General features: G+C 48.8%; 1 protein-coding gene across 1 annotated transcript in view; it reads right to left on the bottom strand.

The window, feature by feature from the left end:
* Positions 1-11,533, bottom strand: part of RFC1 (replication factor C subunit 1) — a 143,089-nt gene extending 131,556 nt beyond the window's left edge. The window contains exon 1 of the mRNA XM_082269212.1: positions 11,367-11,533. Within this exon, the coding sequence (XP_082125338.1) occupies positions 11,367-11,369 (3 nt within the window). The 5' untranslated portion in view covers positions 11,370-11,533. The remainder of the gene's footprint in view (positions 1-11,366) is intronic.
* Positions 11,534-20,811: the final 9,278 nt, after the last annotated feature.

Below are 20,811 nucleotides of genomic sequence, written 5' to 3'. Positions count from 1 at the left end.
TTCAAACCCCAAAAGAGGGGCGGGGGCGGCGACTGTCGGAGGACTCAGAGAAAGGAATTTTACAGGTAAGATTTTACAAAAATTCCGTTTTCTCTTACGTCCTCCGACAGTCGCCGCCTCTTCATATTCGTCACATATGGGGACGTCCCAAAGCAGTGCAAACATGAGGGGTGGGAAACGCATCCGCGCCGAAAGGCAACGCAGTCTCCACAGCAAAGAAAGGAACCTTACCAAAGGAAGGAAACCAGCTGGGCAACAGCAAAAATAAGTGCTCAACAGGAGCAACAACCCAGGAAAGGACAAAAAAAACAGGGGATACAAAAAACTATCCCAACAGCCAGGAGTCCCCAACAAGGGACCCTAGGGAACAGCCGCAGTAAGAACCTTGCGGCCAAAGGAAGCATCCGCCGATGCCTGAACATCTACTTTGTAGAATTTTGTGAAGGTGTGCACGGTCGACCAAGTCGCCGCCTTACACACCTGGGCTACAGAAGCCCCATGACGGCAGGCCCAAGACGTACTCAGAGATCTAGTAGAGTGCGCCTTCACAGGCACAGGGGGAACCTTCCCCTGCAAGGCATAGGCCTGTTCAATGGTCTGCCTGATCCATTTGGCGATGGTAGAGGCCGAAGCCGCCATGCCCTTCCGAGGACCCTCTGGAAGAACAAACAAGGAGTCCGTCTTACGAAAAGACTCAGTCGATTTAAGGTAAACCCTTATCGCCCGAACAACATCCAGAGAGTGCAATCTCATCTCCTTTGGATGTTTAGGCTTCGTGCACAACGAAGGCAAAACAATATCCTCGTTAAGATGGAATTCCGAAACTAGTTTCGGCAGAAAAGAAGGATTAGGTCGCAAGACCACCTTATCCAAATGAACAACCAGGTACGGAGACTTGCAGGACAAAGCCGCCAGTTCCGACACTCTGCGAGCCGAAGTGATCGCCACCAAAAAGGCGACCTTTTTGGACAACATAGACAACGAGATCTCCCTGATCTGTTCAAAAGGAGCACGTTGTAACACAGATAGAACGAGATTCAAGTCCCAAGGGGGCAAAGGATCCCTCCTAGGAGGAACCAGATGCCGCACACCCTGAATAAAGGTGCCAACCAAGGAGTTAGAAGCCACGGGACGTTGAAACAGAACGGCCAGCGCAGACACCTGACCCTTTATCGTAGCCAGCGCCAAACGCTGATCGACACCCGTCTGAAGGAAAGACAGCACACGGGAAACCGAGTACGTGCGGGGTGAAAACCCCCTGGACTCACACCAGGCAAAATAGGCCTTCCAAGTACGGTAATAAACCTTCCCCGAGGAAGACATCCTCGCGTTGATCAAAGTATGAACGACCTCTGGAGAGAGACCCTTCTCCTTCAGGACCTCGGTCTCAACAGCCAGGCCGTCAAAGCCAGCGACTGTAAAGCAGGATGGTAAATCGGTCCCTGAGACAGTAGATCGTCTCGAAGAGGTAGACGCCAAGGGGCGTCGACCGCCAGATTCACGAGGTCTGCGTACCAGGACCGGCGAGGCCAGTCCGGTGCCACAAGAATCACCGTGTTGCGTTCCGAGAGTAACCTGCGAAGGAACCTGGACAGCAACTGAATCGGTGGGAACGCGTACATCAGCCTGTACCGACGCCACGGGGCCACTAACGCGTCTGACGCGTCTGCCCGAGGGTCGCGCGTCCTTGCCACGAACCTTGTTGTTGAGACGAGACGCGAACAGGTCCACATCTGGAAGACCCCACTTCGCGCACAACATCTGGAAGACAGCCGGGTGGAGAGACCATTCCCCCTGATCCAGGGTCTGGCGACTCAGATAGTCCGCCTGCCAGTTCTCCACTCCCGGAATGTGAACCGCCGTTATCGCCGGGACATGAGTCTCGGCCCAAGACAGAATGTCGGCCACTTCTCGAGCCGCTCGGGCACTCCTGGTGCCCCCTTGGTGGTTGATGTAGGCCACCGCCGTGGCATTGTCCGTCTGCACCCGAACCGGGCAGCCCTGCAGCCGGTCCGTCCAGCGATGAAGACAGAGCCTTATCGCACGCAATTCCAGAATGTTGATCGGGAGGGAAGACTCCCCCTCCGACCAGGTCCCCTGGGCGGACAGAACGCCCAGAACACCACCCCAGCCCGACAGGCTGGCATCCGTGGTGATTACCGTCCATGAGATCGGACGAAACGACTTGCCCCCGGACACCAACGGGGACTGGAGCCACCACAGAAGGTTTTCCCTGGTGCGATGACTCAACGAGATCTGAAGATCCAGAGATTGAGGTCGCCCGTCCCACCTGGACAGGATCTCCGCTTGGAGACCCCGCGTGTGAAACTGCGCGAAAGGAATCGCCTCGAAGGCCGAGACCATCAATCCCAGACATCTCATGCACGTCCGCAGAGACGAGTGTGGAACGTCCCTGAGGGACCTGGCTTCCTCCTGAAGAGTCCTGAGTTTGTCTTCCGGCAGGAAGACCTTCGCCTGCACCGAGTCCAGTATCATTCCCAGATAGGGAAGACGAACCGACGGACTCAGTGTTGACTTTGGAACATTTATCGTCCAACCAAACTCCTGCAGAGTTTGCATTGTGACAGACAGGTCCTCCTCCAGACCCTGTCTGGTCGCAGACCGAACCAGAATGTCGTCCAGATACCCCAGGACAGAAATGCCCTGGGCCCTCAATAATGCCAGAACCGGTGCAAGCACCTTGGTGAAGACCCGCGGAGCCGAGGCGAGACCAAAGGGCAACGCCACGAACTGGTAGTGATCCTCCGCAATGGCAAATCGAAGGTATCTCTGATGACCCTCGAATATGGGGATGTGAAGGTACGCATCCTTCAAATCGATGGAGGCCATGAATTCCCCCGGAACCAGGGCAGCCACCACCGAGCGCAGGGATTCCATGCGGAACTTGCGAACCCGCACAGAGCGGTTCAGAGCCTTCAAGTCCAGAATCGGACGAACCTTGCCCTCCTTCCTGGGCACGGTGAACAGATTGGAATAAAACCCCCGAAATCTGTCCCGATGAGGCACCGGAACCACCACTCCCTGAGCCCTCAGGTCCCGCACCGCCAGGTGCAGATCCCGCAGGCGCTCTGGAGACAGTTGAAGATTTGAGGGAAAAAATCTGCTCTCCGGCCGAGAGAGAAACTCGATCTTGTAACCAGATCGAACGATTTCCAGAACCCATCTGACCCGCACACGGGCCAACCAGGGCTGAAGAAAATCGAGCAAGCGTCCCCCCACCCCAAAACTGGGTGAGGGCGCCCCTTCAGGCCGAACTGTTATGGGCTGCAGGTCCGGATTGGCCGGACTTCTGTTTCCCAGACCAGGGCTTCTTCTGAGAGCCTTGGCCTTTGAACGGTTTGCCCTTGTAGTGCGGCCGAAAGGCACGAAAGGACCCCTGAGGGGGCCGAAAATTAGCATGCTTCTTCCCAGAAGCCCCCTTAGCCTTGGGGAAATGGGGCAAGAGAGTGCTCTTACCCCCGGTGATCCCCTTAATCAACACATCCAGGGACTCCCCAAAAAGGCGAGACCCATCATAAGGCAGATTGGCTAAGGTCTTACGTGAAGATTGGTCCACCGACCAACATTTCAACCAAACCAGGCGGCGAGACAACACCGCCACGCTGTGCACACGTGCAGCCAATGGAATCAGGTCCAGGTCCGCATCACACAGATACATGACACCCTGGTGGATCTGATCCACCATATCCAGGGTCGCCGCCGAGGCCGAATCGGCCACTAGGACGCGCCTAAGCATCTGCGTCCAACTTGCGATCGCCTGGGCCGCCATGAGAGAAGCAAACAGAGCCTTAAGCATAGAACCCGTAACAGAATAAGTATGACGGGCAAGAGACTCCAGTCTCCTATCTGTGGCATCACGGAAAACAGGGGAACCCTCTGCAGGAATCGCAGTGGCTTTGTTCAAAACCGCAATTGCATGATCCACTGGCGGAGGCACACACCACCGTTCATCAGTGGCAGGCGAGAAAGGATAACGCAGCTTGAATTTACTTGGTACCGCAAAAGGCTTGCGCAGATCGCGCCATTGATCCTTAACAGCGCGCTGAAAATCAGCATTGCAGGGAAAAACCTGCGGCGTCCTGCGTTTCCTCTGCGTCCCATAAGCCGCCAAGGCAGCGGGGGGACACACTTCGTCCTGTAAACGTAGCGTCTGCTTAATGGAAGCAATCAACTCATCCATGATTGCAAGCTCTTCAGGCGAGCCAGGGGGAGAATTATCAACCCCCTCAACTTCAGCCTCTACCTCAGACCCCACTAGATCAAGAGAGGAGCGGGACCCCGATAAGGAGGTCCCTGCCAGAACAGCCCCATCACCTTCACCCTCAGAATCAGAGGACAGAGCAACTCTGGGCCGTTTAGTAGATTGAGCAGCCACCAGCATTTGCACCTGGGCAGCAAGGCCAGCCACATAGTGGCTAAATCCCCCCCTGGGGGGGAAACAGCGGTCCCCTGGCTTTCCACCAATACTGTAGGAAACTTGCCCTCCTGAGAATCCATTGCCCCTGTAATGCCAGACAACCAAGGGTTAACTGCCCCCTTTTAGCAAGCGCGGCAAGCGCAGCCCACCGCACCACACTCAGGCACAATGAGACCCCCACAGGGAATATACAACTGAATACAGGCAATGGATAGCAAGAATAGAAGGATAAAACCTGAGGAGACCCCGCTGCTGCTGCTGCCTCGATCGGTGTTCCTGGAAAGAGGAAGTGATGCTGCCAGGGCGCTCTATGTAAGCCTATGGAGGCTACAAGAAAATGGCCGCCGTGCATGTACACCATGCGGCCGGAGCGGGCGCCGGTAAAATGGCGTCGTTTGGCGCCGAAAACGCCGCTCCACAGTGCATAAAAACACACACATTACATCCCAATATAAGGATACATGTTAGATCGCCGCAGCGATCGCTGTATATGCCCAAACATGCCAAGAAAAAACATGCCCCACAGCACACAGCTCCTCACACTGCCCAGCCTGACACACACAGTGTCATACAGCTCCCCCCCCCCCTTGCAGCCCACAGCATGCAGTCGAGAGATAGGGAGACAAGCAGTGTGATTAAAGGCAGGTTACACAGTCCCAGACTGAGACCCCCCCAGACAGACAGGTCCCCACATAAATACACTTACCTCACATGGCGTGGGGAACCCGCACAGGCGAACAAGCCGCTGCACATGAGGCAGGGAGAGTCGCAATTCAAGACGCACACAATGGAGGTTAAGAAACCGCACAGCGTCCGGTGAGGTAGCCACCTCACCAATCATCCCTGCACCGAACAGGGATGGGTCGTTCACTGTGCCAGGAGCGTTACCTGGCTGAACGCTCGATGGCAGACTGGGAAGCCACTGACCCACGACCTGCGACCAGGGGGATCAGCCGAGACCCAGTCCGCATGATCCTCTTCGTCCGAAGAACTAACTAATGCTGACAAAAATAACAGCTAAGTAAAGGTAGAGAGAAAACTCAAACAAAATATTAAAAAGAAGAAAGAGTCTGGGACAGAAAGTCCCAGCACAGAGAGAGCCAGCCACTCCTGACAAGCTAGACATTAAAACTGAGATATGGTTGCAGGAAGTAGGAGGGTATTGACTGAGGGGACCACCCCTTGAGGGTGGGATATGTTAAAGCTTTATTGTTAACATATTCTGTTGCCTAGCTACTCCTTCGGAGCAAAGTCTAATACCCCATATGTGACGAATATGAAGAGGCGGCGACTGTCGGAGGACGTAAGAGAAAACTTTTTTTTTTTTCAAAATTTTCTGTCTTTTTTCTTTTTTTTTGTAAAAAATAAAAAACCCAGAGGTGATTACATACCACCAAAAGAAAGCTCTATGTGTGTGAAAAAAATGATAAAAATTATCATATGGGTACAGTGTAGCATGACCGCGCAATTGTCATTCAAAGTGTGAGAGCGCTGAAAGCTAAAAATTGGTCTGGATGGGAAGGGGGTTTAAGTGCACAGTAGGCAAGTAGTTAAATAATGCCCTATATAAGATTGCTGAAAAACAGAGGGTCAATGATGCATTAACATCTATAGATGAGCCTTAATGATGAGAGGGGAGAGGGTGCAGCAAACAGTGAGCAGGAGCAACCAATCTAAAAAGCTCAATGTAATCAACCCTTAATGAATCTGTGGTTGGATGAAATGTACAAACACTAGTGCACTTTGCACCTTTGAGTAAAAAATGCTTGGTTACACAGGAACAAATTTGTATTTACAATGGTGTGATTGTATTATACCCTAACATTAGAAACAGCATTACGGCTCTCGCTTAGACAAGTCAATCTGATGTATTTGCACTATACAAAATATGAAACCTTAATACCATTTACATGTACAGGCTCTACAAACCAATTACTCAGTTATTTACACCAGATACTTGGACATTTGCAATAAAGTTTTGTGAAAGAAAAAAAAAAGAAAGAAATTAAACTGAAACCACAACATCCAATGTTTTTATTGTGTCAGGTGACACCCTGCAGCCAATGACAGCTACAGCATGCTAGTGTGGCCAGGCATTTACCCAGCATTTCAAGTTCTTATGCAACACAAAATTATGCTCATCCCTAATAAAATCAAGGCTCTTATAACAGGATCATTTACATTGTTGAAGAGAAGCCCCAAATCAGTCTGCAGATATAATTTGCTTGTTAGAATGATTGGACTCCTGTTCATACTTTAAAGCTGACAGCTGTTTACAAGGAATAGTAATCATTCCATGCAGTGTAACTTTTAAAAAGAGGCTAATATAGGACATTAACCACTTCTAGACTGGACCTTTTTCTGACACTTGTTTACAAGTTAAAATCAGTTTTGTTTTGCTAAAAAAAAAAAAATTACTTGGAATCCCCAAACATTATATATTTTTTATTTAGCAGATCCCTAGAGCAGGGTTTCTCAACCAGGGTTCCTCCTGAGATTGCTAAGGGTTCCTTGAGCAATGGGCAATTTCTGCCTCTCAGATAAGTATCCAATGACACCATTGTTCCTTTTAGTTATCTGTAAGGGGTAATTCTTCCCAATGACAACAAGAGTAAGGAGCATTCTTCCCACTGACTGTCACACTAATGTGTCATGAGTTGTAGATTTTTATTTTTAGCAGGGGTTCCCCGAGACCAGAAATTTATTTCAAGGGTTCCTCTGTAATGAAAAGGTTGAGAAAGGTTGCCCTAGAGAATAATATGGAGATCGTTGCAATATTTTTTATCATACCGTATTTGCGCAGCGGTCTTACAAACTTATACACTTTTTTGAATTATAAAACAGTAAAGTTAGCCCAATTGTTTTCTATAATGTGAAAGATAATGTTACACAAAATAAATAGATACCCAACATGTCATGCTTCAAAAATGGCGACAAATATTGGTACATAAAAATCCCCATAGGCAACAAAAATTTCTACAGGTTACCAGTTTAGAGTTACAGAGGAGGTCTAGAGCTCAAATTATTGCTCTCGCTCTAACGATCGCGGCGATACCTCACGTGTGGTTTGAACACTGTTTACATATGTGGGCGTGACTTGTGTATGCGTTCGCTTCTGCACATGAGCTAATGGGGACGGGGCGCTTTCATTTTTTTATTTTCCTGTTTATTTTCTATTTTTACACTGTCCTTTAAAAAAAAAAAAAAAAAATTGATCACTTTTATTCTTATTACAAGGAATGTAAACATCCCTTGTAATAGAAATAAGCAGGACACCTCTTTAATGCGAGATCTGGGGTCAAAAAGACCTTAGATCTCAGATCTACACAAAGTAATTTTTTTATGATGAAAAAATAAAATGGGTTCTTCAACACTGTTGCTAGGAAGCGACGTATGACGACGCTCCGGTCCTCCAAGGCCATAGAGTCGAGTGAGGGCTATCTTGCCCTCACTCGACTTCCTGCCTGTGAGGAGCGCAGGCGGGATCGTTTTTCCTGCTACCGACGGGTCCTCCGCCCATAAAGGTGATCCAGCATCGAATCTGCCGCTGGGACCACCCTTATGTTAAAGCAGACCACCCGCTGTTTAAAAACATACCAGGGTTATAGCAGCTATCTGCTGCCATAACCCCAGTATTCAACGTCAAAGGACAGATGTAAATACACGGTGGGCGATCCTCAAGTGGTTAAGGTAGAACTAAAAAAAAATTTGCCTTTAGTGGTTCTAAACCTTTAAGCTGGATACACACTAACACTATACAAGTTAGATTTCCTTTAGATTTACCTTCAATTATGTAGTGCAACGGCCTGCCTGATTGCATACAAATTGAAAAAGTGTTTAGATTTGACCTCATATTATATGGTTTTGGTAAATCTAAAGGAAAAAATCTAAAGACAATTGTATAGTGTGTATGGCCCATTAGGGTTTTTTGACTTCATGCATTCTATGCATTAGGTAAAACCATTCTGTACTGCAGGATCCAATTGGCTCCTGATGCTGTAATTCGAATACTGTGAAGAGGGAGCGGGGCCAAGCTGCCCAGTCTGTGTCAATAGATGCAGACAGGGTGGTTTGGATGCACCAGTGCCCCCATAGCAAGCAGCTTGCTATGGGGGCACTCAACAAAGAAGTAAAAAATGTTTATTATTTTAATTAAAAAAAAAAAAACAACAAAGGTTTAATGTCACTTTAGGTTTTGGATAGAGTGGAGAGGGATTAGAACATGGTCAGGTTTGTATTGCAGTCTGTGCCCCCCATTAGGGAGAATCACTCTCTCTGTCCTGTTTACTATCTTCACTGAAAGAGCCCCAATTCTGTGTTGTCCCCAGAGCAGGAATAGAGGGAAAATCTTCAAATGGAGACACTAGTTCTGGCAACAACCAGGGATTCCCTCATTTGCAGGTGATTTACCCTCACTTGCTGTTTTGGATATGGGACAGGAAGGGTAGGGAAATCTCCCCAATGGGACACAGTTGGCAAAAATGAAGCCAACTGGGTTTTAAAACCCTCCCTTAATCAAAAATAAAACGTTTTGCCTTTAGTTCTACAACTTTGTTGTACTTTAAATTTAAAGCTGCAACAAGTTGTCTCTTACTGTAACCAAGTCATTCCATTTGCCTTATGCCATCTTCTGTCTTCTAATTGACACTTTATTGATAGGCTTCTTCTTATGCCTTCATCAGCTCCATGGCTTTTCAGCTTGTGGTTTACATGCCACCTTATGTCAAGTGTCTAGTGCTTTTCTGTGACCTTATTCTTCTTGATAACCATTTTTCACACCCAAAACCTCTGTTTACAGTCAGTGATCCCTGAGACCTCTCTTCCAACCTGCTCATCCGTCATCGATCTCTGCAACCGTCAGCACTGATCCTCGCTTCCTCCCATCATATCCAGCCTCACCACACCACTGATTCCTGCTGCCACACCACCAGTTCTTGCTACCTCTGCTAACATTGTGCACCACCACCACCGATCCCTGCTGTCTCCTTCCACAACCTGCACCACCACCGATCCCTGCTGTCTCCTCCCACATCCTGCACCACCACCGATCCCTGCTGTCTCCTCCCACATCCTGCACCACCACCGAACCCTGCTGTCTCCTCCCACAGCCTGCACCACCACCGATCCCTGCTGTCTCCTCCCACAGCCTGCACCACCACCGATCCCTGCTGCCTCCTCCCACAGCCTGCACCACCACCGATCCCTGCTGTCTCCTCCCACATCCTGCACCACCACCGAACCCTGCTGTCTCCTCCCACATCCTGCACCACCACCAAACCCTGCTGTCTCCTCCCACATCCTGAACCACCACCGGTCCCTGCTGTCTCCTCCCACAGCCTGCACCACCACCGATCCCTGCTGTCTCCTCCCACATCCTGCACCACCACCAAACCCTGCTGTCTCCTCCCACATCCTGCACCACCACCAAACCCTGCTGTCTCCTCCCACATCCTGCACCACCACCGAACCCTGCTGTCTCCTCCCACAGCCTGCACCACCACCGATCCCTGCTGTCTCCTCCCACAGCCTGCACCACCACCGATCCCTGCTGCCTCCTCCCACAGCCTGCACCACCACCGATCCCTGCTGTCTCCTCCCACATCCTGCACCACCACCGAACCCTGCTGTCTCCTCCCACATCCTGCACCACCACCAAACCCTGCTGTCTCCTCCCACATCCTGAACCACCACCGGTCCCTGCTGTCTCCTCCCACAGCCTGCACCACCACCGATCCCTGCTGTCTCCTCCCACATCCTGCACCACCACCAAACCCTGCTGTCTCCTCCCACATCCTGCACCACCACCGAACCCTGCTGTCTCCTCCCACATCCTGAACCACCACCGATCCCTGCTGCCTCCTCTCACAGCCTGCACCACCACCGATCCCTGCTGCCTCCTCTCACAGCCTGCACCACCACCGATCCCTGCTGCCTCATCCCACAGCCTGCACCACCACCGATCCCTGCTGTCTCCTCCCACATCCTGCACCACCCCCGATCCCTGCTGTCTCCTCCCACATCCTGCACCACCCCTGATCCCTGCTGTCTCCTCCCACATCCTGCTCCACCACCGATCACGGCTGTCTCCTCCCACATTCTGCACCACAATTGATTTCTCCTGCCTTCTCTCACATAGGGTTGCCATCTCATCCCTTTACACCAGGACACAAATTACACAGGTTCGGTGGCTGATTAAGGTTGTAATTAAACTCACTTGGTGCATTTTATTAGCCTCAGAACCTATATGCATCATGGAATAAAGGGATGAGGTGGCAACCTTACCTAACATCCTGCACCACCTGTAGTCTCTGCTGTCTCCTCCCACATTCTGCACCACCACGGTACCCCACTGCCTCCTCCCACATCACCAATGATCCCCAATTACATATCCTGTCCTGCCACTGATATTTACCACCTTTTAACCCATCCAGCTCTCGACAGTGGTACCCAATGTCTTTCTGCCCCTCGAATTGTCCTACTCATCTCTAGATCTGAACCATGAGCCCCCAATATCCGCTCAGTTGAAATTTTTTGTTTTTATTTAGGTTGCTCCTCCCACAGATTAGTATGTAGATCAGCGTGGCCTGCTGACAGTTGGCTATGTGTCAGATGACACCGTCAGACCTGGGGTCACCCCTCCACCTACAGGGATCTCAGCATCCCATACCTGGGCGCTCAGTCATGTGACCTGATGAGGAGTGGAGGGCAGAGGACTTCCATAGGAGATCACAGGTCAGTATGGAAAGGATATATATTATTACAGAACATCAGAAATGTTCAGGTCTGTCCTATCAGATCAGACATTCAGTGTAATAGAAATGAGGATAAATGTTACGTTCATTCCCACCCTCATAAATAAGCATTGGATCCATGGCTTATAATCTGCCTGACAGTGCACAATAGATGCAGACCAGCTCTTAGTACATACCATGGCAGGCCCTGCAGTCTCATCACACGTCCCTCAGTCCCGCCACCAATCCCCCGGCACCCCACGATTGGCGCCAAGTCTTCCAGATCAGGCAGCAAGCCTACAATATGAAACACAGCAAGCATGCATCTCTTCCTGCGTGCTCGCTCCCGCGCGCGACCCAACACCTCCTTTTCCACACTGCGCATGTCCCAGTCCTCGAGCCTCTATGCTTGTGAGGGTCACATGACCCCGAGCGGCCGACAGTAGTCAGGTGTCTGTACGGCGTTTCGCGCCGACCTGTCAGTGGCTGTCCAGTCAGCGCTCAGTTATCTCCCTCACATTTCTTCTCTATTATTATTTATGCAAAGTGAAAAAAGCCACATTGTAAGTGTACTGTACTGACACATTCACATAGCTCCATGTTAAAATCTGCAAGAATCCATTCCTGACATGTCACAATTAAATTAGGGTCACCTCCTCATCCCTTCAAACCAGGACACACATTAATTACACAGGATCTGTGGCTGATTAAGGGGGTAACTAAACTCACTTGGTGCCTGATGTGCATTATATCAGCCTCAGAACCTGTGTAATTATTATGTGTCCTGGTGTAAAGGGATGAGGTGGCAACCCTAGTCACAATGTACACTAACAGCATCATTCTCCCAATGAGCCCAGGCTGTGATGTCATCACTGACAGGAGGAAGCATGGCCTTCCCTCAAGGATCACACTGCAACAATGTTGTAATCAGGGCTTTTTTTCAGTGCTGAGGTGTAGTGATCCACCGATTATCCGATATGCACTTTCCCCGATATATCGGAATCGGCCACCAAGGTGACTGATATTACCGATATTTCGGGAAATGCATGTACCGGAGTGATGCCTGCAGCCAGAGGCATCACCCCAGTACCGGCGTCCATAGTCGACGGTCGGATGCCTTGTAATGACAACTGAGAAACCGCTCGGCTGTCATTACAAGCAGGGCCGGTGCTAGACTATTTTACGCCCTAGGCAAGACCAGCTACTTGCGCCCCCCCCCCCCCCCAAAAAAAGGGAAGGGGTTAAAAACTCCTCTATGTCATACCCAGTAACCCTGATCTGATGGTTCCTCCATGTTATGCTGTCATACCCAGTGACCCCCCATATTCCTCCATGTCACAACCGGGGACCCTAATGTCCCTCCATGTCACACCCAGGGACTTTGATGTTTTTCCATGTCACACCCTGGGACCCCAATATTCCTCCATGTCATGCTGTCATACCCACTGACCCTGATGTTCCTCCATGTCAAACCCAGGGACCCCGTGTTCCTCAATGTCATGCTGTCATACTCAGTGACCCCAATGTTCCTCTATGTCAGACCCTGATGTTTTTCCATGTCACACTTGGGGACCATGATGTTCCTCCATGTCACACCTGGGGACCCTGATGTTCCTCCGTGTCACACTTGGGGACCCCAATCCCCCATGGCACACCCAGGGACCCCAATTCCTCATGGCACACCTGGTGACCCCGAACCCCTGTTACACCCAGTGACCCATATCCCCCATGTCACACCTGGTGACTCCGATTCCCCATGGCACACCTGGTTACCCTGATTCCCTTTCATAGCAGGGATGCTCCATGTAACCCCCAGGGGCCCCCGATCCCCTGTTCTGGGGACACTCACTGGACGGTATGAAGAGAGTGGCCCACACTCTGCTTTCCCTCACTGTGATTCTGATGATTCCTTCTCCCAGGACGCTCCTCTCCTGGACCAAAGTGCTCACCACAGCTCCAACCGGCTTCTGGTGGAGGGAAAAGCAGCAGTCAGAGAGCTCTGCATGTCCTTCATCACCAACATCCTCAGACCATTCCGGTGCCTCGTCGCTTCTGCCCCAGTAAAGGTTCCGCCCTACAGTGCCGAGCTCCGGCTCAGGTTCAGCTTTCCTCTGCTCCCTGCTTCATACTGACCCGGGGAAATGAATGGCTGCCTACCAACTCAGTGCAGAGAGTCTCTTCCTGCCTGGGGTTAAGGCCGCTCAGCTCCAGCCAAAGAGGATCATCATGCAGGCAGCACTCTGGTGGGCTCCCTTCCGGCCTCTTGGGGCCCCTCCAACAGTGGTGGAAAGCCAGGGCCTGGTAGTTCCGCCACTGCCCTAAACACCTGGCATCTTCCTCTGTCCCTTTCTCCTCCCCCACCACCACCCCTTCCCTCAGCTCACAATAATCATTCATGATGGAGAGAGAGTGCCGACTCGTGGCTGCGCCCCTAAGTGACAATGCGCCCTAGGCGTCTGCCTAGTTTGCCTAGTGGAAGCACCGGCCCTGATTACAAGGAGCAGGAGGGGGCGTCCCCCCCTCCCGCCGGCTTCCGCGGCTCGCCCGGGTCTCCCGTCCCAACGGGAGACCTGAGCAACCAGCCTGCACGGCCGCCGAAGACCGGATCAAAGCCGCATTCGGCTCTGATCAGGTCTCCATGTAAAAACCCGGAAGTGATCTCATGACAGCCCAGAGGGCAATTGCCCCCCCTGCCCCCTGGCCCAGTCCTCCCCTGGTGTCTTATATTGCTGGGGGGGGGGTCAATTGTTGCCTGGAGGAATCTGCTGTTGAGGGAGAGGTCTATTGGAAGGTCTATTGATGCTGGCTGCTGGGAGATATGTTGTTGCTGGTGTGGTATTTTGTTGCAGAGGAGGTCCATTGTTGTGTTCGGGGGCTATTGTTGCTGGGGTGGGGTATATAAAATTCCAGAAAAATTTCTTAGTAGCACAAATTTATACTTGGTTCAGTATTCTCTAAAGGGCCATGGTACAGAGAGGTTGGTAGGGAGTGAAACCAAGGGACGGTGCTCAGAGGTAGGTAGGGGGTGGAGACAAAGGGTGACTTGAATGGGAGGAGTTTCTGCACCTATTCTCTGAGAAAAAAAGCCCTGGGTTCAGGTATGTGATTATATGGCCTTTGATCTTTAACCAAAAACACTTTCTGAACCCAAGTTTACCATCCTCCATGAAGAACCCTTAATGCTTTCGCTGCCAGGTCCATACGTCGTAGCGGGGGGTATCACACATATTCAGGTAGTTGCAGCCACCGGGATTGTGTGTAAAACTGACCCGATTGCTTCCACACATCCCTGGTAGTGGCGCTCCCCCTTGCCAGTGGAGGAACTGCCAGGGTAGCAAAGGCTGACCAAGCCCTGGCATTCCGACACTGTGAGGGGGGGGGCAGGAGGGCAGGAAGGCAGCCAGTTTGTGTTGTAAAAACTTTTCTCCCGTCTGTATGTCCATGACAGGGAGGTCGGTAGGGGAGAACCAAGGGACAGTGCTCAGAGGTGGGTAAGGGGCGGAGGCGAAGGGTGACTCGGAAGGGAGGAGTTTCTGCACCTATTCTCTGAGAAAAAAAAGCCCTAGTTGTAATATTTTTAAAGAGAACCTTCATTCCCTCTCTCACATTTTTTTCTCTAATTTCATAGTATTTTTGTACTGTAGTACTTCTATCTATCTAGCATAAGCAGAGGAGTAACTAGAATATTTGGCACAGGTGAGGAGGCACTGATGAGGCTGCACTGATATGCGGCACTGATGGGCATTGATAGGCAGCATTGATGTGTATGCCCTGATTATCTGTGTAAATGTCTCCTGTCACACTTGCCGGTTAGAGGCTCTCTTCTCCTCACCCTGTGACAGCGCATGTGGAAAGGAATGCCGATAATCAGCAAGTTTGTTTACACGTGATCAGCTTTGATTGGACACAGGTGACGACATGGTAAAGGGCCGCTCTGATTGACCCTTTACCCCGATCTGTGATCAGCTGTGTCCAAAAGGCCACAGCAGTCACAGAGCACATTGGATGTGCTGTCCCAGAACGAGAGAGCCACGCTGTAGCTGTTGGTCGGCTAAAGCGCTGTTATGAAGTGAATAAATGAGGTGCAGGAAACACGCATGGAACACACCTTTCCAGCACCACATGCTGCTGTGAACCAGGCTTAAAGAAAAAAATTGAATCAAGTAAATAAGCTTTGTCAAATATATTTTTTTAATTAGCACAAGGAACAGTATTTACTATTAATGCAGAGTGTCACTTGTGCTAATGGCTGCTGCTTCCATCCTCCAATCCCCCTCTACTGCTGCAGAAAAATTATTCTGGGTTTAGGGCAGGGGTGGGGAACCTTTTTTCTGCCAAGGGCCATTTGGGTATTTATAAAATCATTCAGGGGCCGTACAAAATTATCAACTTAAAAATGTGCCTATTATATTTGGTCAAACATTTAACTCACCCCTAATGTGATGGCTGCAACTGCTTCTCTTTGGTGAGGTGTGTGATGTTAGCTGGTATTGATGATGTTGCTACTCGCAACTGGTTTTCCAGGTTTACGTCGGTCAGTCTGGAGTGCAGTCGACTCTTTGTGATGGTAAATTTTGAAAATAACTGCTGGTGGGTACAGCTGGCTGGTACTGCTGGAGGGTACAGCTGGCAGGTACTTCTGGCTTGTACTGTTCTGTGGGTACTGCTGGCTGGCTCAGGCTGGTACTGCTGGCTCAGGCTGGTACTGCTGACTCAGGCTGGTACTGTGATGTAGGTACTGCTGGCTGGTAATACTGTGGGTACTGCTGGCTCAGGCTGGTACTACTGGCTAGTACTGCTGGCTGGTACTGCTGTGGGTACTGCTGGCTCAGGCTGGTACTGCTGGCTGGTACTGCTGTGGGTACTGCTGGCTGGTATTGCTGTGGGTACTGCTGGCTCAGGCTGGTACTGCTGGCTGGTACTGTGCTGTGGGTACTGCTAACTGGTACTGCTGTGGGTACTGCTGGCTGGTAATGTTGTGGGTAATGCTGACCCTGGCTGGTACTGCTGTGGGTACTGCTGATTCTGCTGTGGGTATGTAATGTTCTGGTACCTTTGGGTACCCTAATTACTCTTTCATAAGTGTATGCGCCCCACCATTCTCTTTTGGTAAGGTGCGCATACACCTTTAAGACTGATGCTGTCATCACTGAGCGCCGGACTGGATGGCTATTTAGATCGCCGGCTCTCACTCACATGTGTTCGTTCAAACTGCTTTGTGCCTTGATGCTAACCTGTCTTGAAGCTCTCATGCTTGCAAGCATACCTCGCTGTCGGAACCACGCTGCGCTGATCCCTGTATCCCGCTACCGGATCATCCGCTCTTGCCGAACCTCTCCTCTGCTACATTGCTATTAGTGATAAGTACCCCACAGGGGAAACCTCTATAACCTTTATACTAAAGCTTACACTATCTAGCTCTGCATACTAAGGACTATTACTACATCTGCATTATCTAAGATTGCTAGCTCTTGAGCCTACTACCACCTGTTCTTGCACTGGGTTGATCTCTCTTGTATGTCCACTTGCTACTCTGTCATCTACTACCATACATGATTGCTAAACCTATCTGCATCCCATCTGCTACTATCTTACTTTCAAGAACATTTCCTTTCAAGTGTCTGTCATCTACCATCTCTACCCAACCTGTCTCTTCAGCCTATCATCACTGTGTTACTATATACATAAGTCACTCTAGGAAACATCTTATTGAGTGTGTGTATTTACTTGCTGAATTGAGATCATCCACACATGATGAGTCATTGAGAGTTGGGATTGGTGTCTCAGCGTTTCTCTACATGACTACTGAAGTGGAATATTTCTGCAGCTGAAAATCCACATCATACGTAAAACGCAGGAGCGTTACAGGGTACTGCTGGCTCTTGCTGGTACTGCTGGCTCTGGCTGGTACTGCTGTGGGTACTGCTGGCTCTGGCTGGTACTGCTGTGGGCACTGCTGGTTCTGGCTGGTACTGTTGAGTACTGCTGGCTCTGGCTGGTAGTGTTGTGAGTACTGCTGGCTGTGACTGGTACCGCTGTGGGTACTGCTGGTTCTGGCTGGTACTACTGGCTCTGGCTGTTACTGCAGTGTGTGCTGCTGGCGGGAAAAGCGCTGGAGGAAGAGGCGATGTTTCCTGTATTGGTCACAGGCGCATTTGATATCACTCGGTCTGTGACTCACTCAGACTGTCAGAACGGAGAAGGAACTATACAGGAAGCATCAGCTCCGTTATGACAGATCAGCTGAGAGACACAGACGGGGGGCCAGACCAAATGACTTCAAGGGCCACATACGGCCCCCACCCCTGGTTTAGGGTTTTTTGGAGCCAAGGGACCTATGAAGCTGACTATAGCTTCTATAAATAAAAAGAGATCAATGAATGGAGGAGGCTGACCTTTTATTCATCTGCCAATCCTCCATTTATATATCATATTTGATTTATAGAAGCTGTATTATGGCTTCTATGAATTAGGGAGGGTGGGGGACAGAAAGGGTGGGCATTCTCAGCACTCTTGATGAGTGCTTGTCAAAGGTCCCTTGGCCTTAAAGTGGTTGTAAACCCTCACATATACTCAGTGAAGTGAACAGCATCAGGTGATACACAGAGATGAAACAAATCTCCCTAGATAAGTTTTACATGCATATCTGCTTTCTTCAGCTTTACATATCCTTTAGAAAGTGCACATCGTGTTAGAAATGTTCTCTTCCTGTTCAGCACTGGGAGTGTTGTGTTGGTATACACTGTGTGACAGCTGATCGGAGGAAAGGCACATACCCTCACTCTACATAGGCAGAGGAAGGAAGAGATGTGCTGTGAATAGACCAGCTATCTGCTAATCTATTTATAGCACACCCCCTGACACAAAATTCAGCCTGGCTTTATTTCAGTTGACAAAGAACTTGTCAGAAGTTATCATGCTGATAACAGAAGAACAGGGCAGGAGAAAACTACAGGACTTGGCTTTGGAGAGAGATAAGAAAACACTGCAGATATATGTGCCTAGGTCAAATTTCATGAATCAGGTTTACATCCACTTTAAAGTCCCAGGACACCGCATTAACTATATCTGGTCTCCCACAGTGCACAGAACATGGAAATGCAATATTTTACTAAATACAAACGGCTAAATACCTTTTCTCATCAGCAGTATATGTCAGTCTTGTAACGTCTGTCAGTTCCTGGTACAGTTTGTGGGAGAGGTTTTCAACCTGCACTGAGCTGTCCTATCAGGATACAGGACCCCTGACCCTCTCTCTGGACAGTGCTGATTGGACCTTTGCTGATCACATGCACTCTCCCAAGAAAAAGAAAAAAAAAAGCTCTAGCAATACACACCAAATTGAGCATGTGCAGCCTGACACCAAAGGTTCAGTCTTATCCAGACATGTTCTGGAGTCAGTGGTAGAAGGAGAGGATCTGTGCATACAGGATCAAGCAGCCCTTTTACACAATGCAGAGGATTAACCCCTTAGGTTTCACAGTGAGTATAACAAGCATGCTTTACTGCATATACAGACTGATTTTACTGTTGTGGGTTTAGTAACACTTTGATCTCCACAACAAAAGGAGATTACCGCTGCAAGGATAGAGGGTGTCATTGAAAGATAGAAGATTTCAACTAAAGCAACAGCCTTTAGCCTGTGACACTTCACATTGATATTATGTATTTGTCCCTTGTGCTGATTTTTTTAATTTAAATTTAGGCTTTAAAGTAGAACTAAAGGCAAAACTTTTTTTAATTTTGTATAGAGTAAGGGTTAGAACCCCTGTCTATTTATTTATTTTTTACCTCTGTGTCCTATTGAAGGAATTTCTCTTCCCTTCCTGTCTTATAGTTAAAACAGGAAGTGAAAGGAAATTCCTCAAAAGTTAGGGAATTCCCGGTTGTCTCCGGGGTCACCAGAACTAGTGTCCCTGTTGGAAGATTATTTTGGTTACTTTATTACTGTTTTGGTGACAGCCCAAATAGTGGGATTTTTTTCACTTTCCTGAACAGCATACAACAAAAGCCATATAGATATTATTGCTATATCAATTATATTTTCATCATCTGGACAGAAGCAGAAGAAACCGTTTCACTCATTGATTAACATTTTTGACCTGTCAATCAAACTAAAAATGGATTATTCAAATACACGTCAACTTCCTAGACACCACAGTATACATCAAGGATGACAAGCTTCACACTCCGATAAACAGGAAACTGACTGACCGATGCAATTATCTCTATAGTTCCAGTTTTCACCTCCAACACACTAAACGGGCCATCACACACAGCCAGTCCATCAGATACCACCAAATATCTTCAGACCCAGAAGACAGAGATAAACATCTCAGAACACTGGCAGACTCTTTCCATAAGAAAGGTTACAGAGACAAAACCATCAATAAAAGCATCAACACAGCCTTGAAAACCCAAAGAGAACATCTCCTCCAACACAAAGAGAAACAAATAACTGTATATACTGTATATACAGTATATATAATCCAGCACTAGAAAGGATAAAAAAGATAATTAACCCATCATAACAGAGGGTGAAACTCTGAAAGAAATATTGCAACAACCCCCAATACTGGCATTCAGACAACCTCCCAACCTCAGACATAAACTAATGAGCAGGAAAGTTAATTCTGATTAGGAAAGTCACAAATAATGGAAACAACCCCTGCAAAAAAAAAAAAAAAAACACTGCAAACTGTGCTACCAAATCAATCTATCTAAAAGTGTCATGTCACATACACAAAGGGGACCTTCAATATCCCAGGATCATACAACTGTACCTCCAGTAATGTTGTGTACCTCATCCAATGCAAAAGATGTAGCAAAGGATCTTACAGTGGCGGCCTGTCCATTAGGGGCGCAGGGGTGCCCCCCCCCCTCATCCATGCACCCTAATCTATATGCGGGGTGCCGGACAATGGGGTATTTTTTTTAAGCATATGATTAGAGCCAGAGGCTCTATGAGGCTTCAAAAAAGGGTGGGCTCGAGGCGCAGAGCACCGTTCCCCACATTCATGTCAATCTCCTGGGGGGGGGGGGGGGTGTTGTTGGTCTGCCTCCGCCCTCCCCCCGGAATTATCGAGCACCAGCCGCCCCTGGGATCTTATATTGGTGAAACAGGACAGAAGAAACAAGGATGAATTTGCACGGACATCAGACTTGTATAAAGTACTCGAAATTTCTACTTGAGTAAAAGTACAAGTGCTCGATCAAAAAGTGACTTAAGTAGAAGTGGAAGTGCTCGCAGAAAAAGTTACTTAAGTAGAAGTACTAAAGTATTCAACGTTTTTTTTATTTAAGTATTGCAAGTAGTTTTTTCAAAAAATTTGCTACTTAAGTACTAAAAGTAAAAAGTACCAGTAGTTTCAAGTACTGAAAGTAGAAGTAGAAGTACTGTGTTATGTAGTTATTAAAGAAAGAAGTCAAAAGTTTGAACATCATATTGTTTTTTATTATTTAAAATGATTTATTCAAATGATTAACCTAAAGGACAATCACAATTCCTTAGGCTGTAACTTTATGTAAACAAAAAACAGATAAAGTATGTCCCTCCCTTCCCCTTTTAAAGCATCCACCTTTTAAAGCCAGGGGTGGTCTCCTTCCTGAGCTTCCTCACTCTCACAGCCAGGCAGATCACTT

The sequence above is a fragment of the Pelophylax lessonae genome (assembly GCF_965119305.1).
Source record: "Pelophylax lessonae genome assembly, chromosome: 1".
Classification (NCBI taxonomy): Eukaryota; Metazoa; Chordata; class Amphibia; order Anura; family Ranidae; genus Pelophylax; species Pelophylax lessonae.
The sequence above is the reverse complement of the archived record's forward strand: the minus strand, read 5'-3'. Positions and strand labels throughout refer to the sequence as shown.